The sequence below is a fragment of the Elephas maximus genome, chromosome 4 (genome assembly GCF_024166365.1).
Source record: "Elephas maximus indicus isolate mEleMax1 chromosome 4, mEleMax1 primary haplotype, whole genome shotgun sequence".
NCBI lineage: Eukaryota > Metazoa > Chordata > Mammalia > Proboscidea > Elephantidae > Elephas > Elephas maximus.
The window spans coordinates 58889241-58916138 of record NC_064822.1 but is presented as its reverse complement, the minus strand read 5'-3'; the positions used below and the strand labels follow the sequence as shown (position 1 = coordinate 58916138).

At 42.9% G+C, this 26898-nt stretch overlaps 2 protein-coding genes and 1 pseudogene across 3 annotated transcripts in view; 2 read left to right on the top strand and 1 right to left on the bottom strand.

Annotated features, from left to right (window-relative positions):
• Positions 1–1209, top strand: part of LOC126075054 (maestro heat-like repeat-containing protein family member 1) — a 73284-nt gene extending 72075 nt beyond the window's left edge. The window contains exon 14 of the mRNA XM_049882182.1: positions 546–1209. Within this exon, the coding sequence (XP_049738139.1) occupies positions 546–710 (165 nt within the window). The 3' untranslated portion in view covers positions 711–1209. The remainder of the gene's footprint in view (positions 1–545) is intronic.
• Positions 1210–1246: 37 nt separating this feature from the next.
• LOC126075061 (maestro heat-like repeat-containing protein family member 1) lies at positions 1247–12581 on the top strand. Of its 2 annotated transcripts, XM_049882208.1 has the most exons (6): positions 1247–1462; positions 2199–2358; positions 2789–2841; positions 3986–4093; positions 7809–7925; positions 11956–12581. In XM_049882208.1, the coding sequence occupies exons 1-6, from the start codon at positions 1265–1267 to the stop codon at positions 12172–12174; spliced, it is 855 nt and encodes a 284-aa protein (XP_049738165.1). In that variant the 5' UTR covers positions 1247–1264; the 3' UTR covers positions 12175–12581. The 2 variants fall into 2 exon arrangements, with proteins under 2 accessions (XP_049738165.1, XP_049738166.1); XM_049882209.1 differs by having other exon boundaries at positions 1396–2432.
• A 6384-nt stretch (positions 12582–18965) lies between these two features.
• LOC126075065 (ORM1-like protein 1) lies at positions 18966–19401 on the bottom strand (annotated as a pseudogene).
• Positions 19402–26898: the final 7497 nt, after the last annotated feature.

Sequence of the window (26898 nt, the reverse complement as noted above, 5' to 3'; positions counted from 1 at the left end):
ATCTCCTTTTCCCTGGAGTTGGAGCTGCTCTCCCAGCAAACTCTGTCTCCTGGCCTTTAATATTTCTCCTGCCTCTGGAATATTCCCCATTGAAGGTGATTACATGTCACACAATTCCGCATTTCAAGAAGTTCCTCTGTCTGTCTAATCAATCCCTCCCTTTTATAATTTTAATAAGGACCTTGATTATAGTAGTGCAAATGGTTAACGTGCTCAGCTGCTAATCAAAAGGTTGGAGGTTTGAGTTCATCCAGAGGTGCCTTGGAAGAAAGGCCTGCTGATCACTTCTGAAAAATCAGCTATTGAAAACCCTATGGAGCACAGCTCTAAACTGACACACATGGGGTCACCATGAGTTGGGATCAACAACATTACTAGTATGGAATGGGAGGAGGTTTTGTGTGCGTGTGGCGGGGTGGGGGAGTCTGCATACACAGGGCTCAAATGCTCCTCCAGGAGAGGGATACGAGGTAACAAGGTTGGAGAATATATGACTGGGGCTGATTTGGGACTGGGCTTTGAAGCCCTCATGTGTCCCCTGCCAGGTGTCCCTGCCGCAGCTGATAAACTTGATGTGTCACCCCAGCAACATCTTGGCCTTTGTGCCCCTGAGTAAGATAGTCACGGAAATGGCTCTGAAGGCCCAGGCCTGCGGTCAGTTCCCCTACCTCACCAACTTTCACCTCAGGCGTAAGTACACGGTGGGGTAGCCTGTAGAGAGGGGCCAGCACGAAAGCGCAGGCTGACATGAGGATGGAGCACTGGGATGAAGGCAAGCTGAGACTCTGTGAGGATGGGGAGTGTAGTGAGGAAGAAGGTGCAGATCTGTGGTCTGGGTGCGCTGGAGGGCTGGGAGCCAGGATGGCAGGGTTAGGGCAACTGCCTTAGTGAAGGCAGTCTGTGTGTGGGTCAGGATGACAATCTGGGGAGCCAGTGGGGAGAAAATCACAATGAATGAAAAAGGCCAGCTTCTGGAATCCCAGATACACTTCCTTCTTGCCTTAGTCCTGATTTTGAAGCCCTGGAGTCGAGATGTGAAAACATTGCTGTTAATGACAAAGTTGTGGATACACAGGCATTGCTGATCCTTTGCCTCTCCTGGGCTCCAAATTTCAGCCTCACTGTATACAGCCCCACCCCTGACCTCTAACCCCAGTGGAGGTCAAGGATAGGGAGAAGATGTGTACTCAGCACATTCTCTGGTAATTTTGAATTTTTTTAAAGCTGAAAATGTAATGGTTTGTTTTTTTTAGACTGAATCAAAATGTCACAACCCCCATTGCATGGGCGCTCCCTCTCTGGTTTGCTTTGGCTTGTTCTCTGCAGTACTGATGATGGACTTCTGGTGGGAGCTGGAGGTTGGGCACCGAAAGCTTGCACTGACTCTGTCGTCTTCTCTTATCCTCTCTTTCACCTAGCCACCCAGTTCATCTCCCCACAGAAACTCCTAACCTATCTTGTGGTAAGTGATGCTGGGCTCAGCACTGTGCCTCTGTCTATCCACTCATCCTTTCATCCATCCATCCAATTGATTGCTCCACAAATAGTTGAATACTACTTTATTCCTGGCATATGCTGGACCTGGAATGAGGAGGTAGGGCCAAGGATCATGGGGTCCCTAGGAAGAGGTGATCTGGGCCAAAGAGGGAGGAAGAAACTGAAAGCCTAGGGGTGGGGTCTGGAACATGGGGAAGCAATGAGCTTGGGGAGGGCCTGGCCTGTCTCCTATGTGGCTTCAGTGTGAATTCTCTCTGTCACCATGTCTTTCTGGACCTCATTTTCTTAGCAAGTTTATTTTGAATTTCTCTCTTTGTCCAGCACTGTGCTAGACATTACGAACACTTGAAGGACAGACAAGGTGTAGTCCTACCCTTGAGGTGTTCACAGTTTTTGTTGGGGAGACAAAAATGGGAATAACCACCCATAATTCAGTAATAAATGTACCAATAGAAGAATATACAGGATGCAGTGGGATCTTAGAAGAGCAATAGGCTAACTTGGCCTCCAGAGTCATGGAAGGCATCACAGAGGAGGTGGTGTTTCAAGGGCATCTTGGAGCAGATGTAGGAGTTCAACAGGTGGGAGAGAACAGGGAGGGTCTAAGCTTCAGCTCTGTCATTCTGTGGGTTTGTTCTGATTTTCTTCCCTTAAATCCTTTCTCTGCCTCCTTTTCTCTGCTCGCTTCTCTTGTTCCTCAGTTGTTTTCCGTGAAGCCCTACAAAGAAGGGGGTCTTGGTGAAAGCTCCCTAAGAGTCCTGCATGCCCTACATCCTATCACCTCCCTGCACCCCGTTATCTACTCAAATGTGGGCCAGCTATGGATGAAGGAGATCCCCCAGATGTTGCGGGTCCTGGATGGTGAGGAATCGGCTGAAAGGGGAGGAATGGAGCTGGGAAAATGGGGCAGAATCCAGAAGAGTTGGAGTCCCGAGGTATAGAATGAAGTCTTTTGGGGTGAGGAAAACTGGGACCAGCCTCTCTGTCCCTCTGAAATACCATTTGTCTCTGCTTATTTGGGCCATGTTCTGCACCATGGGCTCTGGAGCCTGACAAGCTGCAGTTTGATTCCTTGTTCTGACACTGACCAGCTATGTGTGTTTGACCTCTGAAAAGTTGCTTATCTCTTAGAGCCCATGTAGAGTGTAAAATAGTTATCTTGTAAGATGGTTGTAAGAATTAAATGAGATGATGGATCCACAGCCCCTGGCATAGTGTTCAAATATTGTTTTTCTTCCCTGGCTGGGGCTTTCTGGCTTGGCGGGGCCCCATGCTCTCTCCTCTTTCCCAGGTCACAATGAGAAGAACCTGAATCAGAAGGAGTGGGAGGCCAGCCTGCTTCGGGTGAGTGCTTCCCAAGAAGTACCTCACTCCACCCAACAGGGCTCCCCCTTACATCAGAGACCAGGCCAGGATCAAGGGAACTCCATGACCAAGGAAACTTCTCTAGGGCACCCTTGACGTCTGGTCCCTAATCAGAGTCTCTGGCTATATTCTAAGCCATCACCCATCTTTCACACCCGCAAAGCCCTACCCTCAGGGTGAGTAAGGGAAAAAGCTCTAGCTGTATGTCCTTGGGTAAGTAATTTAGCCTTCCCAGGCCTTAACTTCTTCATCTGTAAAATGGGAATGAAAATGCCTATTTCATAGAATTAAATAGGGTAAGATGGGACAGTACCTTGTAAACCGGACAGGGCTCACACATTTAGTTGTATTACTGTCATTGTCACTGCATTGTCATTCTCTAGTCCTGATCAACCTCCATTCATGTATCTCAACTCTTTCCCATGTCTCGAGAGCTTTCTGCGTATTTACAGACCATGTCCCCTGGATCTTGCTTCCTCTTTTTTTTTCTAGATTATTTCTGTGATGCTTAGGTCTGGAAATCTACTTATGGCCTCATATGGGTTAATTAGTGGAAGTCTCAAAATTCTTTTTTTTTTTAATTTATTGTGCTTTAAGTGAAAGTTTACAAACCAAGTCAGTCTCTCATACAAAAATTTATATATACCTTGCTATATACTCCTAATGAGTATATAGCAATGAGACAGCTCATTCTTTCCCTCCACTCTCTCTTTTCGTGTCCATTTGGCCAGCTTCTGACCCCCTCTGCCGTCTCATCTCCCCTCCAGACAGAAGATGCCAACATGGTCTCATGTATCTACTTGATCCAAGAAACTCATTCTTCACCAGTATCATTTTCTAGCCCATTATCCGGTCCAATCCCTGTCTGAAGAGTTGGCTTTGGGAATGTTCCTGTCTTGGGCCAACAGAATGTCTGGGGATCATGACCACTGGGGTGCTTCTAGTCTCAGTCAGGCCATTAAGTCTGGTCTCTTGCTTCCTTCTTATCCTGGTTCCACTGGATAGAAAAGCCCTTCCACTTTTTAAAAAATATATATATTTTATTGTATTTTCAGTGAAAGTTTACACAGTAAAATAAGTTCGCCCTTTCACTGTTCCTTATAGTCCTTTTCTTCTCATTCAGTTTTTAAGTCAGTCACTAATGGCCATCAATGATGACAACTGGCTGGAACAACTTATCAAAGACATCTTGGACAAGATAAATTACATGAGCAATGATGACGAAGTGAAAGTATGTCTGTGTGTGGCCAGGGGTGGTGGTTGCAAAAGGGAGGTTGAGGTGCAGGGTGGAGGTGGAGGAGCCTAATGGGAAAGGGTTGTAGAAATACGGAGTGCAGGCCTAGGAGGCAAGAGCAAACTAGCCTTCCTGGGCCCTGGGGAATTGAGGTGTGTGGTTGCCCAGGAACAACAATATCAATAGTGTCTTACAATTACTTAATATTTTAGGTTTTATGAAGCATTTTGCTGTCTGTTGTTTTAATTGAACCGCCCAGCTATTCTGTTATAGAACAGAGCTGGTACCTGGGTGTTGTGGAAGGATTATTGATGTTAGTGACAGATTTAAGAAAGTTAATTTAAATAATATTTGAGGGCATGTGTTCAGTTGCTAACCAAAAGTTTGAAGGCTTGAGTCCACCCAGAGGCACCTCACAAGAAAGGCCTGGCAATCTAGTTTCGAAGAATCAGCCATTGAAAACCCTATGGAGCACAGTTCTACTCTGACACACAAGGGGTCATCATATGAGTCAAAATCTACTCGATAGCAGCTGGTTTTTATATGATGGTTTAGGGACTGTGCTTGGTGTTGGGATCAGAGCTGAGTAAGATGTGGCCCCTTCCTGTACAGAGTTCAAGATTTGGGTGGTGTAGGCCTGGGTTCCCACCCTGGCTTTTCCATTTGCTCCTAGCGGAATCCAGGTCAAGTGTCTTAACCTCCCTGAGATTTCTGTTTCCTCACTCAGGAAGTGGCAACAAGAACTTCTGCATCGTAGGGGAGTTGACGAGGATCACACAAAAGGGTACCCACGAAAGCGCTTTGTAAATTCAAAGGGCTAAACAACCTGATAGTTGTTACTATTCCTACTTTGCAGATGAAGAAACAGAATCCAGAAGGGTTTAGAGTCTTAAGCAAATTATCAGTAGAACTGACACTAGAATCTGGGTTTCTTGATTTCTAATCCTATTTTCTTGTCATTCGGCAGTGCTTTATTTAGCCTTAGGGGTTCTCCAGGAAAGGGACCTAATTTTCAAGAGTGATTGTTTGCTCTCTAATTATTCACAAGTATTTATGAAGCATCTCTATATGCAAGGAGCCCTGGTGGACAGCGGTTAAGAACCTGGGTGCTAACCAGGTCAGTAGTTCCAATCTACCAGCCACTCCTTGGAAACCTTATGGGGCAGTTCTACTGTGTCCTATAGGTCAATGGGTGTCAGAATCAACTTGATGAAAACAGGGTTTTTGATCTTCAATGTGAAAATCTTTGAGGATGGTACCTTGGGTATACAAAAGCGAGGCAAGCAGGAATTCTGGCCTCACTAATTCAGTTATTAAAACTATGGACTAAGTGCCTACAGTACATCAGCACTATCCTAGATTCAAAGAACTGGTACAAAAGACACAGTCCCTGCCTTCAGGAAAACACCGTCTGCTCCAGTGAATAGACAAGTAAACGGGCAATTATAATAAGTGTGATGTGTCATGGTAGAAATGCGCACCATACTCTTGGGAGTGCAGAGGGCCTATCCACTTGGCATGTTGGGGCGAGACAGAGACGCTTTCTCAGAGGTCAGGTGGTCATTCATTTTGGTTTGCCCAGGAGCATCCTGGTTTTAGCACTGAAAGTCTCGCCTCCTGGGAAACCCCTCAGTCGTGTGAAAACTGGGACACTTAGCTACCCTAGAGAGGCGTGAACAAGTCTGGAAATGTGAGTAGTAATTTGCCAGCTAGGCAGAGAAGTGGGTGCTTAGGCTGGGTTTCCTAGAAGCGGAGGCTGAGGTGGGGGGTCTTGTGCAAGCACTGTCAGGAGAAGCTGTAGTGCCAGAGGAAGCAGGAGAGGGAAGGGGCGAAGCTCAGGGAGGAAGGGGTTTCTGGGGAAAGCTGGCCTCAGCCTGGTCCCATGGGAGCCCTGGGTGTAAACTGTACTGCAGTGTCTATGCTGCTTTGAGGCAGGAGAGAGGGGGCTTTTGTACCTACACCCCATACACACACCTGTCTGTCTTTGTTTGGCTCCAGGCTTCCATGGTTGCTGTGGGGAGGGGAGGTGAGAGAGAAGATTCTAACTCCCAGGCAGAGCCAGGCAGGGAGGCCCCAATTACCCAAAGGCAGTGGTCTGGAGAAGGCTGACGATGGGGACATACTAGTGCCTCCAGCTAGTAAAAGGGAAAGGACTTTTGGATCTTGGCAGGGCACCAACAGCATCTGATAAGGTGGCACAAAGTAGCCATAAAACAAAGAAAACAAAAAACCAGTTTGCCATCAAGTTGATTCGAACTCATGGAGACCCCCTTCCCCCTCCATATGTCGAAGTAGAGCTGTGCTCCGTAGGATTTTCAGTGGCTGAATTTATCAGAACCGAACTGTCAGGCCCTTCTTCTGAGGCACCTCTGGGTAGTAGCCAAACGCTTAACTGCTTATGCCACCTAGGGGCCAAAGGTGCCCATAAAAAGAGGGTTTTGGGGGTGAATTGAATCCAGATAAGACATTAATTCAACAGCAGGTATTTAACAGTTCGCCTACTGTGTCGGGCACTGTGCTAGGCACTGGGGGCAGAGTGAGGAACAAGGTAGACACTGCTCCAGGGCTTTATTCTGGATGAAGATGTGGGGTTGGAGAGAGTAACTAACCAAAGAAATACATGGACAAGATCATTAGTGATGGTGATGAGGCTCTGAAGGAAAGAAACAGGATGGTGAGAGCTGGCTAGAGAGAACTTAGGAGGTCAGGGAGGCTCCCTGAGGAGGTGATATTTGAGCCAAGATCTGAAAGAAGAGAATGAGGCAGCTTTTTGAAGCATTGGGGGAAGAGTGTACCAGACAGGGAAAGTAGGAAACGCAAAGACCCTGAGGTGAGATAGTGGATGAGTACATAAATCCGGGTATTACAAGCTAGACAGTGCAATGTGTAGTTAGCGAGGATAAAATCAGTTGCCATGAAATCAATTCTGACTCACAGCGACCCCACGTGTGTCCTGGTAGAACTGTGCTCCATAGGGTTTACAATGGCTAAATTTTCAGAAGTAGATTGCCAGGCCTTTCTTCTGAAGTGCCTCTGGTTGGACTAGAACTGACAACCTTTTTGTTGGCAGCCAAGTGCTTAACTGCCCCTCCCAGGGACTCCAAATGAGAATAAAGGCCATTGAAATTCAGAGGAGGGTGTGATGATGAGGATTATATAAAAGTACTTTTCCAACCATAAAGCTTAAGCAAATTTAAGGAACTGTTTTTATGTCCTAGGTGAGAGTGGGAAGGATGTGCATCAGGGAAAGTTTCTAAAGGATGATCCGTACCCTAAGAGGCTGAGAAGTTTAGAAACGCAGCTTTCTCTTCCCATTAGCTTGAACCCCAGCCCTGTGGGATCGTCGTCTTGTCAGAATGCCCAGAGACCAAGAAGCCAGTGTGGAGGATGCAAGAGTTGGGATTTACATTACAGAACTAGTCTCTGAAATGGCCATCCCCGAGACTGCCCTAACCTCATTACAAGCTGCGCGTGGCCCTGGTTCCTACCGCTCTGTTTGTTGGGTACTGTCGAGTCTATTAAGACTCATAGCGACCCTGTGTGTTACAGAGTAGAGCTACTCCATAGGGTTTTCTTGGCTGTAATCTTTATGGAAGCAGATTGTCAGGTCTTTCTCCCACAGAGCCACTGGGTGGGTCTGAACTGCTGACTCTTCGGTTAGCAGCCCCGTGCTTAACTGTTGCGCCATCAGGTCTCCTTCTACTTCTCGTAGGCCTTCCTATATAAATTCTTCGGCTTCACCCTGCGGACCTCGAGGAGTCCAAAACTGGTGAAGACAATGCTCTCCTCCATCCTAAAAACTGCCCACGAGGAGCTGCTGGATAGGGAGGTGAGGCTGAGGGCCCTAGCAAAGTGGGGGAAGGGAGATTAGTTCGAGAGACAGGATAGCAAGGTGGGGAGAAGCTTGGACCTTTCAAGCTAGACCACCAGGGTTTGAATCCTAGCTCTGCCACCTAACAGGTGTGTGTCCTGGGCAAGCTACTGAACATTTCTTCCTGTGCCTCAGTTCCCTCTTCTGTAGAATGAGGCTATGGTACCTATCTCAGAGGATGCTCTCTTAAAACCTTTTTATTTTGAAATATTTTCACACTTAAAGAAGAGTTGTATACCCCTATCAGAAAAATGTACAAAGAATTTCTGTATACCCTTCTCCCACATTCCAAAAATGTTAACATTTTGCCCAGCTTGCTTTTCCATTCTCTCCATGTATATACATATTGTGATGGTATTTTCTGAATCATTTTGGGAAATTACAGCCATGATGCCCATTTACCCCTGAATATTTCAGCGTGCATTTCCTAAAAATAAGGATGTTCTCTTACATGACAACAGTACAATGGTCAGAATCAGGAAATTCACATTGTCCTTCAAAATCCACCAGTTGTTTCACCAATGCTCTTTACAGCAAAAGAAAAAAAAATTTTTTTTTTCTGGTCCAGGGATCTAATTCAGGATCAAACAGTCCATTTAGTTGTCATTTCTCTTGAATATCCTTTAATCTGGGACAATTCCTCAGTCTTTTATCATTCATGATCTTGACATTTTAAAAGAGCACAAACCATTTATTTTGTAGAATGTCCCTCATATTTGCTTGGACTCAAGTTTCCTCATGATTAGATCCAGGTTATGTATTTTTGGTAGAACAATGCCTGGCACATAAGGGTTCTCTAAGTGTCGATTACTGGTGGAGTTGGTGTCAATGTCCTCATACTTTCCCACTCTGAGCCCCTCTTCTGCCAGATTCTCACAGCATCTATCCGCACCATGGCCACCATCAAGTGTTTACTAAGCCCAAGGGTCTTAGTTACCTAGTGCTGCTATACAGAAATCCCACAAGTGGATGGCTTTAACAAACAGAAATTTATTCTCTCACAGCCTAGGAGGCTAGAAGTCTGAATTCAGGGCACTAGCTCCAGGGGAAGATGTTGCCTCCCTGTTGGGTCTAGGGGAAGGTCCTTGTCATCAATCAATCTTCCCTTGGGTCTAGGAGTTTCTCAGCATGCTCCATTCCTGGCTCTTCTTGTTTGGTCGTAATGAGGTCCTTCTCTCTCCCTGCTTGCGTCTCTCTTCTTTATTTCAAGAGATTGACTCAAGATACAACCTAATCCTGTAGACTATATCCTGCCTCATTAACATAATTGCCTCTAATCCTGCCTCATTAACATCATGAAAAAAAAAAACCCATTGCCTTTGAGCTGATTTCGACTCATAGTGACCCTATAGACAGAGTACAACTGGCCCATAGGGTTTCCAAGGAGCGGTTAGTGGATTCAAACTGCTGACCTTTTAGTTAGCAGCCAAACTCTTAACTCCTGCGCTGCCAGGACTCCATTAACATCATAAAAGTTAGGATTTATAACACATAGGATACTTACATCAAATCACAAAATGGAGGACAAACACACAATACTGGGAATCATGGCCTAGCCAAGTTGTCACGTATTTTGGGGGGATACAAGTCGATCCTTAACACCAAGTAAATAAAAAAAAAACTTTCCCCTTGGGCTCAAGTTACAGACAGTATCACTGGGGAGATAAAACACATACAGGAAGAAAATAGTTAAGTAGACAAAATAATCTTACTAAAGGCTACATGAGTGGACACTGAGACACATAGTGGGTGCTTGGGGTGGTTGGGACTTGAGGTAGTTGGTGCTAGCTTAGGAGAAGGGGAGGAGCAAGTACTCCAACTTGACATAACATTCTGAGCCAAGATGCAGGAGGAAGAACTTTGGGGGCATGTCTTGAAAACAGTCAGTGGTCTGGTTTGACTGGAATGCAGAGTTCTATGAGAGCAACCCCTCTGCCAGCACCTGGGGACAGACTGGATATGGGAAGGAAGATAATGAGGAAGGACATACAGGATGGTTCCTGGGTCTGGTGTGCTCAGTTAGGATAATCATACTCTTTGCTGAGATGGGGAATCTATGGGGAAAGGGAAGAGTAAGATGATGCATTCGACTTTGGACATGGAGAGTTTGAGCTGCTTCTGGGGGAGCAAGTGGAGATGTCCAGTACCATGTGGATCTAGGACTCATACATGGGGTGGAGATCTAGATTTGAGGACTGTTGTATTTTCCCTGTCTGTAAAATGTGGATGATAATATCAACCTCAAAGCTATAGTGTAAGGATCAATGAGATAATATGTGTGAAAAAAAAAAAATGTGTAAGGCTGGCACAAATTAAGCACTAGTATGGGTAAGTTATGATGATGATGATGACCATGATGAGTGGAAGCCCATGGCTAAGGGAGGGCATGAGAAGAGGGACAGAGTAGAACTCCCTTCTGAAGAACTCCCCCTGCTTTTTAGCTAGGCAAAGATTTACCTTTATCTATTTGCAGGCCAAGAGTGTACAAGTCCCATTAATCCTTCATCCCTTCTTGAGGAACTGTCCCCAGTTCCACTCTACTCTGCCTCCTTTTGCTGCAAACCATCTTAATGGCGGCCCCTCCTTCAGGAATGATTGCAAAGGAGCTGGTTGGCAAACTGTTGGCCCCTGCATCTCTGTTTTGGGTGTTCCTTTACCTCTGTGCCCAGTTTTCCTTGTTGAGCGAGCTCTAGGGATTGGTTTGGCTGACAAACATTTAAGTCAGGAGAGCCTACTATTAAGTGAAGGGATTTAAGCTAAAGACTGTTCCTGGCAGGGCCTATAGAATCCTCAAGCTTCTCTTTGCTCTTCCAGCTCCCACTAGGCTGTTGATTCCAAGATCTACACTCTTAGCCCCCAAATTCAGGCTCATCAGCAAACTGCCAACATTTCTACTTAGTTGTTATAGATTGAATTGTATCCCCCCAAAATTGGTATCAATTTACCTAGGCCATGATTCCCTGCATTTTGTGGTTGTCTACCATTTTGTGATCTGATGCGATTATCTATGTGTTGTAAATTCTAACCTCTGTGATGTTAATGAGGCAGGATTAGATAATAGCAGTTATCTTAATGAGGCAGGACTCAATCTATAGAATTAGGTTGTATCTTGAGTCAATCTCTTTTGAGATATAAAAGAGAAAAGTGAGCAGAGAGGAGTGGGACCTCCTACTACCAAGAATGAAGAGCCAGGAGAGGAGTATATCCTTTGGACCTGGGATCCCTGCACTGAGAAGCTCCTAGACCTGGGGAAAGATTGATGACAAGGACCTTCCTCCAGAGCTGACAAACAGAGAAGGGCTTCTCCTAGAGCTGGTGCCCTGAATTAGGACTTCTAGCCTCCTAGACTGTGAGAGAATAAACTTCCATTCGTTAAAGCCATCCACTTGCAGTATTTCTGTTTTTTTTTTACAGCAGCACTAGATGACTAAGTGAGTTGTCCTGCCATTATACCACATATAGCACATCCAGGGACCCACCCTTCCCCTCTCCGCAGCCTCAGACAGTCTCCCTTTTCAACTTGTCCATTTTGGTGAGACTAGACCTGTTCTTCTACACTAGAGCTATGGGCAATGTCTGTACATCTTCCCTCTTTCCCGTCTCCTCTCCTCTCTCATTAGCCACCGAATCCTGTCCGTATGTGCCTTGAATTTGTTCTTCCTTGCCATTCCCACCTCAGAACAATCCTTCTCTGAACTCCTAGTGCATATAGGCATTCTCTATTTTACAATGTAGGATTTGATAATCCCAAGAATTTTGTAGTTTTGTGACTCTAATTTTTCATTATCTGGATTAATTTTCTTCTTAAATTACTTTTTGGAAGGATGTTTGGTTCTCCGTGTGGATTTTAAACAGTTCAGGTCTGGGGGACCAAATATCCCTTTTCTCTCTGTTCCTCTCTAAATCCCTGGTTCCAGGAGAGGGGTGCATAGCAGGTGATTGGCTCTCTCTGAGCAATGGCATGGGGTTGGGGCTCTCCCTGTTCCAGGGCATTGCTGTGGCACTCAGCATCGTGTCCCTGAGACATCTGACGATAACCCTGGATGAACTGCAAGAGTATGGTACTATACTCACCAACAAGCACACATCATCCATCCTCAAGCTGATGAAGGTGATGGCATTCCTGAGGGCTGTGTCAGTCTCCCACACAAAGCCTTCCAAGGCATCCCCATCACTGCAACCTCCCCATTTTTCTGAGGCCTTATGACTCATCTGTAACGCCTCCTCTTGCCCTCTGATCAACCCTGGGGAAGTTTCAAGGCCCCCTTCCTTTCCCTTACTCCCTCATGTCGCTGCTTCAGGCCTTGGCATCACCAGTTCCCTCCCTCCCCCCGTCACAGCTCTACTATGCCAGCTGTTCACTGTTCCATAGCCCCATCTTCCCTTCCATATCCTCTAGGCTATCTTTTCCTCTGTGAACCTCAGTTTCCCTATCAGGCAAAGAGGATACGGTGAGGAAAAGAAGGCAAGTTTCCCCCTTCTTCCTACAGGAGCATCAGCAAAGGGAATGGGGGCTGGTCTGTAACACCATCTACTTAAGCTATAGCAAGATTATTTTAGAGACAAAGGCATCCATCTTCACACATTTAGATGCCATCCTGACCTTAGTCCTGCAACACTACCGCAACTGCACTGTGGAAAAGGTACTTCCTACTTACGCTGCTCCTCCAGCACCCCATCCCTGCACTCCTCCTCTCTTCCCCTCACAGGAAGAAGTGCAGGCCCTGAATGGACTCAGGGGGTGGGGACCCACCATTAACTCCCTCTCCTCCATTTCAACCCTGCTGCTTAATCCTGATAATATGAAACTCAAACTGGCCAGAGGAGACAGCAGTAATTTTAGGTTTGCTGAAAAGTGTCTTCCTCCCTTTTAACATGCTTTGTGAAATATCTTTGGGTTCTTTACTGCCCTTTCCTATAAAGGGAGATAAAACAGCCAGGGGAGGTAGCTGTTGTTAAAAAAAATCATTAAATTGATTCTAATTCATAATGACCCCATGTGTGCAGAGTAGAACTGCTCCATAGGGTTTTCAAGACTGTGACCTCTAGGAAGCAGATTGCCAGGCCTGTCTTCCAGGGAGACTGTGGGTGGGCACAAACTGCCAATTTTTCAGCTAGTAGTCAGGCGCTTAACCATTTGCGCCACCCAGGGACTCCAGGGGAGGTACAGGGAACCTCAAACAACATTTCTGCCTTTGCTATTTGCCCAGGGATGGCCCATCTGACAAGTATCCCCAACACATGGGTGTCCATAGGGTAAGGAGAACAAGCACTTCCATTCTCTGTCCATTTACCAACCTACCACCCAACTATACATCCTTAGATAGAACTTAGTCAGTGGAAAGACAGTATCTTGAGAGACGAAGAAGCTAGACATAGCCTAATTCAAGAGTTATATGAAGAGGGAGGCCGAGAATGGGGTTGGTGACCTTCGCCCTTCACAGATACCACAGGCTTTCCCCTTCATTAGCTGCCCTCAGTTGGAAGGTGCAGGAACTCAACCTAGGAAAGGTTATAGGATGCTCAGCTCCCACTCCCCAGATCATGTGTAGGTAGGTTTCCTTGGCTCCAGGGTTATTGCTACCCTGGGAGGTCTCTGAGCATACTTGTCGGTTCAGGATAAGGACCTGAAGCTGGATTACCTGAACTCACTGGGCAAGCTGACACAGATCCTGAGCAACCTGTCTATCACCAGGCAATACCAGTTACCCCAGAAAGTAGAAATTGTAATCTTCATGACAGTAAGTAACACTGAGGAGGATGGAGGGATAGATGAAGAGATGAGGGAGGATGGGTTATCACTGAAACCATTTGAGGGCTCCTAGGCTAGGCCTGGAGGACAGAAGTCCAGATGTTCCAGTTTCTGTTTCCTACCTTAGTTTTCCCTTTCCTGTCCTCAAGGTAGGGGTGAGTGCTGTGGGGCAGGTATGGTTGGGAATAGGAGAGAGGTGCTGTCCTTAAGAGTCCAGTCTTTGGAAATCCCTGAAGATTCTACAAGCTACCTTGTTGTGAATATGGCCTGGGGTGGCAGGAGGGGAAGGAAGGCAAGGAAAAAACAAATTCATGATCCTCTTGGTCTCTGGGGTGGGGGGTCACAGGCCCTGATCAGCGAGGAGCCATTGAACTCCATCTCCAGCTCTATTAGGCAGAAGGCAATGAACATCGTCACTGATTTCAAGTAACAATCGGGCATCTACTCTATCTTTCTTGCTCTGGCTTTATTTCACTCTTTATTCCCTAGTCCCTTCCTAAATCTTTTACTTCTGCCTATAAAAAAAAAATAAATAAAGTAGGGGTCCCCAGGAAGTAGTGGACATCTATTGGACAATGTCTGCCACTTCCTATGGTCAAGCTTTGTTGGGTGGCATTTTTGGAGCACCTGGCAGAAACTGCCTTTCCTGCTTCACCAGTACTTGTCACTGTGGTCCCAGGCTTCCATCTGCTTTCAGGGTTGTCCTTAATAAATGCCTCCATCTCTATCACTGGCCCCAACATTTCCTCAAACCTTTGGGGAACCAAAAATAGTATATCATCCCCAAATATTAGGCACTCTTGCCTATGATAGCCGTGCCTCCTTTCTTACTCTTTGTCCCTTTCTTTCCATCCTCCTGGTCCTTTTCACTTCTTTCTGTTTCTTCCCTTTTCTAATTACCTTTTCTTCTGGTATTTCCCTCTTCCTTGCTCCCACCTCCCCCTCTTCCTCCACTCTCTCTACCCTCTCACCTTCCCTTCCTCAGCTGTTATTCCTGGCCACCACTCACTGGTTACACTTCTGCTTCTCCCTGGATCTTAGGCAGTTCAAGCCCCTCTTACAGCCGGAAGAAAGATCAGAGCTGCTTCGAACATGCTACAAGAGTATACTCTGCCTGCCATCCATAGAAGTTATGCAGAAAGAGGCATCCAATCCCAAAGATGCCCAGGCCAACGTGGTAATGAACTCGGATGGTTGTCTCTTCTGTTTTTATTTTTGAGTAGAATAGGTTGCACAGTTTTGTGTAAAAATCTTTCACCTTCTTTAATAAAAACTTAGTTATTGGAAGGAAGGTTGCTAGGTCGTGCAGCCTGAACTCTATTCATGAGATTTTTCTTTCTTCGTGGGAGTCACTCATTGGTTACGACTTCCACCCCTTTCGTACAAATGTGGACATTCCATCTTTCCCTTCATAACTGTTGTACAATTGAAACCGGGCTGGAAGGTTCAAACATGATTTCATGAGGAAATAAATTCAGGAAGTGTAAGAGCGAGAGAGCTAGGTCCGTTTTCTACAGAGTTCATTTTCCTTGAGGGAGGGAAGAGGGATTAAAATTCTAGATTTGCATTCATATGTTTAATTCCTAGGAACTCTTTCATATTCTCTGATTGCTCCTTTATCTCGGCTGGTTATTCTTGTTTTATTGATGCCATAATCTCTTCAATTTCTTTGAGTATATTAATAAGAACTCTTTAAAAATAAAGTTTTCTACTACTTGCTGAATTAATTTGGCTTTCTTTAGAGTTAGCTGATCCATTTGTTTATCTTGGGCTTTATTTTCCATGCTGTGGTTTTCCTCAGATGTCTGGTGACCCGTATTTGTCAGCTTATTTATGTTATAAAGGAAGGGCTGGTACATACAGAGAAGAGAAGTGGGTTTCCCATTTTTGTCCCCATGAGACCTCCCTCAGTATAGTTCTGGTTAGGGTGGGCAGGGCATTTTGCTAGGGCCTCCCCATGCTGGGGAGAGGCTGGGAACCCCACAACTGCCCCAGAAAGAATAGCTTTTCTCTGGAGGTAGATTTCTTTTGAGTACTTTATTTCAGGGAAAGCTGCTTTTTTTTTTTTCCCCTCATCTTCTCTTGTTTTCCCTTCCTTGTCAGTTTTGGAGCCCCAGAACTACCACAAGTGCTGCCTTGGTTCTCCCAGAATGCCCCTACTTTGTAGGAGCCCGTCCAGGCAGATCACCTGCTTTCTTTATAAGGTTTTGGCTTATAAGCAGAAACTTACTATTGCTGGGCAAGCCTACTTGTTCACTAAAGAGTGAAAGGGAGAAATCTACTCTTGGGAATCAGTTATCCTACAGACTGCCAGGCCATGCCATCTTCCCTCCCCATAACCCATCAGCCTCCCAGTCATTGCTGTTATCTGAAGGAACACCCACTGGGAGCAGTGCCCTAGAATGAGCACAGGGTAGGAAGTGGAGAAGGTGGGGAGAAGCTATGTTGTCACAGAACTCCTAGTCTGCTAGGACACACTGCACACCAAGCAGACATGTGCTCTTGTGAAAACAACAGAGGAATTCATTCAAGTTAGTAATAGTGGGCAAGTGGTGCTTGGAAATGTTGGGGAAAACTGGTGGGTAGGCTTTAGCAAGAGAGGTTTCCTAGGGGAGCCAGAGTTCTGAGTTTAGAAGGAGGGATGGGGCTGATATCTCAGCAATACTTTGAATATTCTCTCCTCAGGATCTGTTCAGGGACACCCTGCAATCTCTTCTAAAGCTAATGGAAGCACTTACTATTGAGATGCCGCAACGGATCCAGAATTGCTTAGAGGTCAGTGAGAAGGAACCCCTGAAAATTGGAAACAGAAATTGGGGGGGCAAGATCAGAGGATCTAAGGATGAAGGTTGGGTGCAGAGCTTTTAGTGTAGTGTGATCAGGGCTAGGATCCAAATAACATTGGTCTTCCCTTTGATGGGTACCTCCTCTCTACTCCTTCAGAGTTGTTAAAAGCATGGGCTCAGGACTTCCATATACTGTCTGGTTCTAGGTCCTGGCTCTGCCATTAGCTCTGTGGCCTAGAGCAATTGCTTAACTTCCTTAAGCCCCAATTTTCTCCAGGAAAATAGGGGTGATAATAGTAGCTAGTTCATATAGCCATTTGATGATTAAATGAGTTGATGTTTATAAAGTGCTTAGCTCAAAGGGCTGAAGTACAGGTTCAAATAATTTGCCCATTTTTAAATTGAGTTGTCTTTTTTAATGATTTGATGAAGTTCTTTACTTTGTGCTAGTATCAATGTGATGCTTTGGCCTTTTCTAAATAGCCTATTCCCCAATTACCTCATGAAGTTTAAGATTTCTTTGTCGTTTGTTCTTTTTGCTGCTAGGATGTAGGCCAGTAAGGAGCCCTGGTGCTGCAGTAGTTAAGAGCTTGGCTGCTAACCAAAAGGTCAGCAGTTTGAATCCACCAGCTGCTCCTTGGAAACCCTATGCTGCAGTTGTACTCTGTCCTATAGGGTTGCTATGAGTCAGAATCAACTTGATGGCAATGAGTTTCTTTTTTTAAGTAGTTAGAGTATTGTGTTAAAAATTTATTTGAAATAATACTTTCCGTGTGATTATATTATCAGTTTGATACAATTTGTTTATTTCTGTTTGTGTTAAAATTTAGGGTTTCCTTTCTTTTTTTTTTAATTGTACACCAAGGAAAATTTTTATTAAAAGTATAGAATACCAGTTATTTCAAAATACATGGGTAAAGACAAACATACAAAGGCAGTATCATCCATCCGATTTCTAAACTCAATACTTTTGAAATACGAAACAATGATCATTAACCCCTCAAGTCATTTTATTGAAACAAATTGATTTTTAAGTCGTTCTAGACCTCTTTTCACTCTGTTTTGTTTACAAGTATTACTGAGTTCTTCAGTTTCATCCCATAACAGAACTGGCTTTTTTTGGACATGTTCACTTCTCCAAGTAGTATATGGTTATTTCTTGCAATTAAAATCAGCAACTATAGGAAGCTTGCCCAAGTCACAAGAATTTCAATATGGTTGCTGCTTTGGAAATAATTACCATCTGGGGTTATCTATATTAAAATCCGGAGCCCTGGTGGTGCAATCGTTAAAGGGTTTGCCTGCTAACCAGAAGGTCGGCAGTTCAAATCCTCCAGCCGCTCCTTGGAAACCCTATGGGATAGTTCTACTCTGTCATATAGGGTCACTATGAGTTGGAATTGACTTGATGGCAATGGGTTTGGTTTTGGTTTTTTGGTATGCTAAAATCCATGTTCTTGAAAGGCCAAAAACATTAATGGACAAAATATGGGGACTGAAAGTAGGGAGACTAAGAAAAAATGATGTCATCTTTGACTGCAGCCCAGCTACGAAAGGCTCCATTACTTATTTTGGTACTAATGCTAGAGAAGCTCTTTCTGCCAGACCACAGGCTGGCTATACAGCTGTCTGTGTTGTATTTTCTTTTCTGAAGAATGGCAGACTTTAGCAGTTAAGTTGCTCAACCAAATAAGCAGAGAACTTTAAATTACTCTACACTTTAACTGCTTGAAATAAATTATTTTCTTAATTGCTTTAGCAGCCTCATGCCCAGAAAGGCAGCAAAACCTAGTTTGTTCCAAAATTAGCAGTCTGACTCAGCAGCTGTTTGTAAGATGCCTGGTTATCTTCTATCACCAATCAGTCATGAAGGTGGAGCTTCATGAGCTCAGTAACTTAATAAATGTAAAAAATAACCTTGTCTATCAATGCAAAATTTTGAGCCAACAAAACCATAAACATATGCTCATAAAATAGGTAGAAGTTGGCTTGTATAAAACAAGAAGGTAGGAATATGGATGGTAATAAAAACAATCTGTAATAAACTTTTAAAGAGATTATGGTTTACATGTAAGTCTGTTTAAAATGACCGTGACTGAATGGAAATTTTCTTCTCCTAACACAACGCCCATTCATTATAAACTAAGCTAGTCTCTTACAGATCTCTTTTTACCTTGGGTTGTCTATGAAGCCCTCACTGTATGGCCATTTAACTTAGGAGCTGGGCCTGCCCGGCCCGCCTGTAAAACCTCTCTTCAGAAATACACCAGATGCATTAAACAGAGGCATCTTCTAGTAAAAATCTACACTCCAAAACAGCATATTTAGAACCAGCAATTAGCCCTCCAGTGTAAACACCTCTCATTTCACACACTCACGGAGACGGTGTAGTGTACCAACTACTCCTTCCTTACAGGAAACTGAGCAGCTGTAAAAATTTTTGTTTGGTTTCAGAACATTTCAATACTTATTAATTCCAAAGGTCTGAACACCATGTAGTTGTGGCATTTTGGGAATTAGCACACTTAGGAGAGAAGCTGTTTTTAGGGTAAAATGAGTTGGATCATACTTCAAATAGAAACTTTCCAGGAAATACAGAATCACTGGACAAATTATGAAAAACTTCCATGAAGATATAAACTCTACTCTATAGGTGAGTTGTTTCCAATGAGTTAGGCGTCTTGCTTTACCCTGGTCAGGAGTTCCAAAAGGCGTTCCTTTCACTGCATGCAAAAATACATACATCCCCAAGTTCTACGTATTTGTTAAGGTCCAAGCAACAGGAACACTGAAGAAGGGAATGCTGAGTAAGACAACATGAAGCGATGCCAACTCCCACGGCTGTTCATACATGGGTGTTTGGATTCACCTTGCTGTGGGCAACTCCAGCATTCATGTTTGCTCAGAGCAGGACTAGCCCAACAGCACCCGCGTCTCCTCACAGGCTGAATCGGGTTTCCTTTCTTTTTATTTAGTTAAAGATTTTTATTATATAACAATTTACAAAACTTAAAACTGTATAAAGTTATATGCAGAGAAGTCTTGCTCCATCCTTGCCCTCTTAACCTCATTCTGACTCACCTCCTATAGATAACCGTTTTCATTAGCTTCTGGTTTGTCCTTCTGGTTTTCTTATTGCGAAAATAAGCAAATATGTGTTTATGGTATGTTATTTCCCTTTCTTTCTTACACAGTAAGTAACACATTCTTTTCAGAGCTCCGGACCTTACTTTCTTCATTTATCCACATCAGTTCATAGATATATTCCTTATTATTGTTGTTTTCTTTTTGGTTGCATACTTCTAAATTATGTGGATGTACTATCGTGTTGTTGTTAGGTGCTGTCAAGTCAGTCTGGACTCATAGCTACCCTATGTACAACAGAATGAAACACTGCCTGGTCCCACACCATCCTCACAATACTTGTTATGCTTGAGCCCATTGTTGCAGCCACTGTGTCAATCCATCTTGTTGATGGTCTTCCTCTTTTTGGCTTACCGTCTACTTTACCAAGCATGATGTCGTTCTCCAGGGACTGGTCCCTCTTGATAACATGACCAAATTATGTGAGACAAAGTCTCACCATCCTTGATTCTAAGGAGCATTCTGGCTGTATTTCTCCCGAGACAGATTTGTTCATTTTTCTGGCAGTCCACGGTATATTCAATATTGTTTGCCAACACTATAATTCAGATAAGTCCTCTACTGATGGACATTTGGGCTGTTTTCAACATTTTTGCTGCTAGTTTTTAACTTTTTATTTTTAAATGACTGTAGATTCACAGGGAGTTGCAAAAATAGTACAGAGAGCCCCTTGAATGCATCACCCAGTTTCCCGTAATGGTGGCATCTTAAATAACTGTGATACAGTATCAAAACCAGAGAATTGATGTTGGCGCAATGATGTTATTTAGACTACAGACCTTATTCAGTTCTCACCAGTTTTGACATGCACTCATTTGTGTGTGCGTTCTATGCAAATGGACATCAGGTAGAGATTCGTGTAACCATCCCCACCACCACCACCTTCACTACCATGATATAGAACTGTTCCATCACCACAGAGGAACTCCCTTGTATTACCCCTGTATAGTCACTCCCTTCCACACACACACAACTTTGTCCTTCCTTGGCAACCACTAGTATGATCTTTATCTGTATAGTTTTGTCATTTTGAGGATGTTGGTTTTTTTTATATATACAAAAAGTCATACAGCATGTGTCTTAGTCATCTAGTGCTGCTATAACAGAAATACCACAAGTAGATGGCTTTAACAAAGAGAAATTTATTCTGTCACAGTCTAGTAGGCTACAAGTCCAAATTTAGGGTGCCGGCTCCAAGGGGAGGCTTTCTCTGTCCATCAGCTCTGGAGGAAGGTCCTTGTCACCAGTCCTTCCCTGGGAGGATCTCAGTGCAGGAACCCCAGGTCCAGAGGACATGCTCTGCTCCTGGCACTGCTTTCTTGGTAGTATGAGGTCCCCTCACTCTCTGCTTGCTTCGCTTTCCTTTTATCTCTTGTAAGATGAAAGGTGGTGCAGGCCACACCCCAGGGAAACTCCCTTTACATTGGATCTGGGATGCGACCTTAGCCTCTTTAACATAAAATTACAATCACAAAATGGAGGACAACCATACAATACTGGGAATCATGGCCCAGGCAAATTGATAAACACATTTTTGGGGGGGACATAATTCAGTCTATGACAGTATGCAACCTTTTTTGAGACAGGCTTTTTTTCACTAAGCTAAATGCTTAGTTGTTTCAAGCATTGCATTGTTGGATTGTTCCAATGATCCAACTCGTTGTGTGTATCAGTAGTTTGCTTCTTTTTATTGCTGAGTAATATTCTACTGTATTGATATACCAGAGTTTAACCATTTACCCATTTAAGGATATCTGGGTTATTTTCAGTTTTTGGCTATTATGAATAAAGCGCCTATGAACATTCATGTACAGATTTTTGTGTGAGCATAAGTTTTCTTTTCCTTAAGATAAATACCCAAGAATGCAACTGCTGAGTCAGATAGTAAGTGCATGTTAAATTTTATAAGAAACTGCCAAACTGTTTTCCAGAGTGGCTGTACCATTTCACATCTGCACCAGCAATGGATAAATGTATGAGATATCCAGTTTCTTTGCATCCTTTATTTTAGCCATTCTAACAGGTGTGTAGTGATATCTCATTGTGATTTTAATTTGCATTTTCCCAATGGCTAATGATGTTGAACATATCTTCATGTGCATATTTGCTGTCCATATCTTTTCTTCAGTGAAATGTCTGTTTATGTCTTTTGCCCACTTTCTAATTGGATTATTTTTTACTGTTGAGTTTTGAGAGTTCTTTACGTATCCTAGATATAAGTTCTTTGTCTGATATGTGGTTTGCAAATACTTTTGCCCAGTCTGTAGTTTGTCTTGTCTTTTCTTTTTTTCATAGTTTAATGTATTTTAATAGCAAACTTACAGGAACAGCACAGAAGGCAGACAACATTAAAAACATGTACTTGTGTGTAGGACAACTCAGAAAAGTAGAGTGAACGGATGGGATCTACTGTATGATAAGAATGCTACAAACACCATTCAGTTGCTGTCAATAAGAAATTTACTCGTTTAAAAAAAAATCCAAATGCTGGCATTGTTCAGAAAAATTTAGCAGGTTTATTTATAATTGTTATAAAGTTGAACTGCTGAAACTTGTTCACTGAAATATTTTGACTTGCATTAATGCTTTATGTCCCCACAATTATATTAAAATTTCACACACAAATGAAAATGGAAAAACAGCCAGTAGCTGATTTCCATCCCCTGTTTTTTCCATTCGCAGTCATATACTTAGATACCTTTTGATCCCATGGAAAAAAAATATCTAATGTTCAGAGCTACCAATAATAGGGCGATTTTTTTTTTTAAAAGAATGAAATATTTCCCATCATTGTGGGTTCTTAAGCACCTTCTCCACGTATGCGGTGTGCTAGCTGCGTGTCTTTTGGCATAACTGTTACACGATTGGCATGGATAGCACACAGCTTGCTGTCTTCAAAAAGGCCAACCAGATAGGCCTCACTTGCCTCCGGGAAAGCACCAATAGCTGCGCTCTGGGAACCACATCTATTTTGAAGTCCTGAGCCATTCCTTGCACCAGACATTGGAAGGGAAGTTTGCACATCACAAGTTCAGCGGACGTCTGATAACGTTTCATTTCCCGGAGTGCAGCAGTACCAGGCCTGGAACGATGAGGTTTCTTCACTCCTCCAGTAGAGGGCGCACTCTGGCAAGCGGCTTTTGTAGCCTGCTGCTCCCTGGTGCTTTACTACCGATTGATCTGCAGGCAGTAGGCTCATGTATGAGCCCCGTTATGGAGACCACCTCACTTACCCTCTTCTCCTCCGTCTGGAGCTCGGCGAGCTGGAGGCGGCGCTGGCTTTAGAGAGCGACGGCGGCGTGGCAGCGGCTGCGAACACAATTGAAATCTGTAGTTTGTCTTTTCATCTTCTTAACGGGGTCCATTGCAGAGAAAAAGTTAAAAATTTTGATAAAGCCCATTTTATCAATTTTTCTTCCGTGGCTCATGGTTGTGGTGTCATGTCTATGAGCTAGGTTCTGAATATTTCTTCTATGTTTTCAACTAAAGGTTTTATGGTTTCACATTTAAATCTGTGATCCATTTTGAATTAATTTTGTATAAGGTATGAGCTTTTTTTTATGAGCTTTAGGTTGAGGTTCAATTTTTTTTTTGCATATGAACGTCCAATTATTTGAAAGCCATCGTTGAAAAGACCACCCTTTCTCCACTGAATCGCCTTAATCAGAAATCAATTGGCCGTATTTGTGTGAATCTACTTCTGGGCTCTCTATTTGGTTCCACTGATCTCTGCGTCTATCCCTTCACCAATACCACGCTGTCTTGATTAACATAGCTCTAGAGTAAGTCTTAAAATTATGTAGTATGATTCCTCCAACTCTATTCTTTTTACTTTGGCATATAAATTTTAGAGTCAGTTTGTATACAGCTACACAAAAAATCCTGCTGGAATTTTGTTGGAGTTACATTAAATTTATAAATCAAATTGGGAAGAATTGAAATCTTTACTATGTTGAGTCTTCTGATCTCTGAACATGTTATGTCTTCATTTATTTAGGTCTCCTTTGGTTTCATTCATCAGCATTTTGTAGTTTTCAGCATAGAGATCCTGTGTATGTCTTGTTAGATTCATAACTAAGCATTTCATTTTTTGGAGCCCTTATACATGCAATTATTTTAATTTTTTTATTTCCAACTATTAATTGCTTGTATGTAGAAATACAATGGAGTTTTGCATATTGAACTTGTATCTCCCGACCTTGCTAAACTTATTACTTCTAGGATTTTTTTATGGATTCCTTAGAATTTTCTATGTGGAAATCAGGTCATTTGTGAATAGGGAAGTTTTATTTCTTTCTAATATGAATACCTCTTATTTCGTTTTCAAGCCTATCGTACTTCCATTATGATGTTGAGTAGGAGTATTGAGAGTGGGCATCCTTCTCTTGGCCTGATCTTAGAGGGAAGGCATTCAGTTTTCACCAGTAAGTATGATGTTTGCTTGTAGGCTTTTTGTAGGTGCCATTTACCAGGTTAGGAAGTTCACTGAGAATTTAAAAAAATGTAGATGTTGAATTCTGTAAAATGCTTTTTTTCCATCAATTGATATTATCGTGTTGATTTTCTTTAGATTATTAACATGGTGGAAACCCTGGTGGCGTGGTGGTTAAGAGCTACGACTGTTAACCAAAAGGTCACCAGTCTGAATCCACCACGCGGTCCTTGGAAACCCTGTGGGGCAGTTCTACTCTGCCCTGTAGGGTCGCTATGAGTTGGAATTGAGCCGACAGCAACAAGTTTGTTTTTTTTGTTTTATTAACATGGTGGATCATGTTGAAGCAGTCTTGCATTCCCAAGATAAATCCCACTTGGTTGTTGTGTGTTTTTCTTTTTATATCTTGCTGCATTTGGTGTGGTAATATTTTGTTGAGGATTTTTGTGTCTATGTTCATGAGGGGTATTGATTTGTAGCTTTCTTTTTTTGCTGTTTTTGGTATCAGATAAATGAGTTGGGAAGTGTTCCCTCTTCTATTTCATGGAAGAAATTGAGTAAAATTGATGTTATTTCTTCTTTAAGTGTTTGGTAGAATTCATTGAAACCATCTTGAGCTGGAGATTTCTTTTTGGAGGGTTTTTAACTATAAATTTAATTTTTAAAATTGTTATATATAGCTCAAGACCATTCTTTTTCATTGTTATGTAGTATTCCGTGAATAAATATACCTCTATTTATTTATGAAAAATGGTGACATTGTAATTCTGTCATTCTTTATTCATTCTTAGGTGGAATTCTTCTATAAAGGCAAGTTACCTTTATAGACTGGTTACCTTGAGCTATAGCTCACAGATGAAAGATACCAGTTTTCAAAGTAATGAATTATTTCCTAGTATCCGTCAAAGGTAACCAATGAGGGTTATTTCTTTAGTATCATTTAAATTTGAATTTTAAAATATTTGATGTGTTTTAACCAATTAAAACTATTATTCTTATTTATGCTTTATCCCACCGTTGGTCAAAGAGTGCCTCTTCAAGTTGGCTCCTGAATCCTTTTAACATGACCCTAGCAGTCTTCAATAGCTTCCTTGCTATGCAGTATAGCAAGAGGATCCCAACTCATCTTGTATGTTTCCTGACCCAGGCCTGGAACTAACTGTTTCTTCAAAGAGCTCTGGTTCTCCTAGTGGAAAATGGTATTTAGAGTCCACACTTTGGCTCTGGGGTATTTTATCAGTGTCTGACTGCAAGGAAGCATTGCAGATTTCCCATTGATATCTTCAGGAAGGGTGTTTTTTCTTATCAGTACAGCTGGTGGATTTTTTTTGTCTGCTGCTGTTCTTCCTTTTCAATCATAAATTGCCGTTTGCTTAGCTACATCATCGTCAGATTGGTTGCTGTAAGTTGACATGTAGAGATGCATCGTTGAACCAGTGGTATTTTGGGGCCCCTAATTAACCAACTGGAAACCCTGGTGGTGTAGTGGTTAAGTGCTACGGCTGCTAACCAAGAGGTCAGCAGTTCAAATCTACCAGGCACTCCTTGGAAACTCTATGGGGCAGTTCTATTCTGTCCTATAGGGTCGCTATGAGTCAGAATCGACTGGTGAGAAGCTTATACATTGTGTTGCAAATAGGGATCATCCATAACTACAGTTTTCAGGCAGATTTATACACAGCTCACCCCTGAATTTATGAATGCATGATATTCCATTGCTATCACCAAGTTCTTTTTCTACTGAAGAGTGGGAAGAGGTGGGAGTGGGACTGTAGGTATTTTGGCCCACCTAAGTGAATCACCCACCACTCGTCTGTCAGTTTGGCATAGTGTGGTGCCTTGTGTGTTGCTATGATGCTGGAAGCTATGCCACTAGCATTTCAAATACCCATAGAGTCACACGTGGTTTACAGGTTCCAGCAGAGCTTCCAGAATAAGAGACTAGGAAGAAAGGCCTGACAGTCTACTTTCGAAAATTAGTTGCAACAGCATACAGGTAGTCCCCAACTTCTCTGTCATAAGTCAGTTCTGACTTAAGTTGAATATCTCATTTTTTGTTTTTAGTTTTCATTATTATTGCTTTTTATTATCAGTATCTTTATAAATCAGATCTTCAGTTGGGGGTTGGAAACAGTACACATAAACTTACAGATATATTGTAATACATACATACATTCATAGAAAAAACACACAAATCATAAAAATTTACTCTGACAAGGAAGAAGAGTTGGGTGACGTTGGCATTTTGTCAGTTGCGGTAATAACTCCACTTGTGGAAGGTTCTGGATCATCTGGATTAGCCCTGGGGATGGGGATGGTGTTTCTAGACACAAAATTAGTGAGAGTTGTCTGTATGGTCCTTTTCTTTTTTCTTCATATATTTCGTGGTTTTAACAGCTCACTGCTTCTCAAATCTTCCTATCAACTTTAGCAATCAGCATTTGGGCCCGTGTTTTCAAGCAACCAAAGCCCCTGATTTAGCTTAGAAAACTAAATCTATACAGTAGTATTTTGAACAGTAAATCATAAAATTGAACATCTGCAAATGAATATCTGAGTATGATAACATCAGCAAATTACACATTGCAACACTGCAGTATGTATTACTAAAGATAAGATGTACAAAAAAAAGGATGGTCATAAGTGCAGTTCATTGTAAGTCGAATACGTTGTAAGTCAGGGACTACCTGTACTGTCCAATACAGTGCTGAAAAATGAAGATGGTGCAGGACCAGGCAACATTTCGTTCTGTCATATGTAAGGTTGCCACGAGTTGAATCTGACTCAATGGCAACTAACAAATGAATCATGGCCAAT

Bases quoted from the DNA above. Each gene is read 5' to 3' on its own strand.
- LOC126075061 (XM_049882208.1), top strand. From the start codon at position 1,265: ATGTCACAACCCCCATTGCATGGGCGCTCCCTCTCTGGTTTGCTTTGG. The intron at 2,842-3,985 runs GTGAGTGCTTCC...CTTCTCATTCAG, and splicing joins GGGAGGCCAGCCTGCTTCGG to TTTTTAAGTCAGTCACTAAT. The intron at 7,926-11,955 runs GTGAGGCTGAGG...TCCCTGTTCCAG, and splicing joins AGGAGCTGCTGGATAGGGAG to GGCATTGCTGTGGCACTCAG.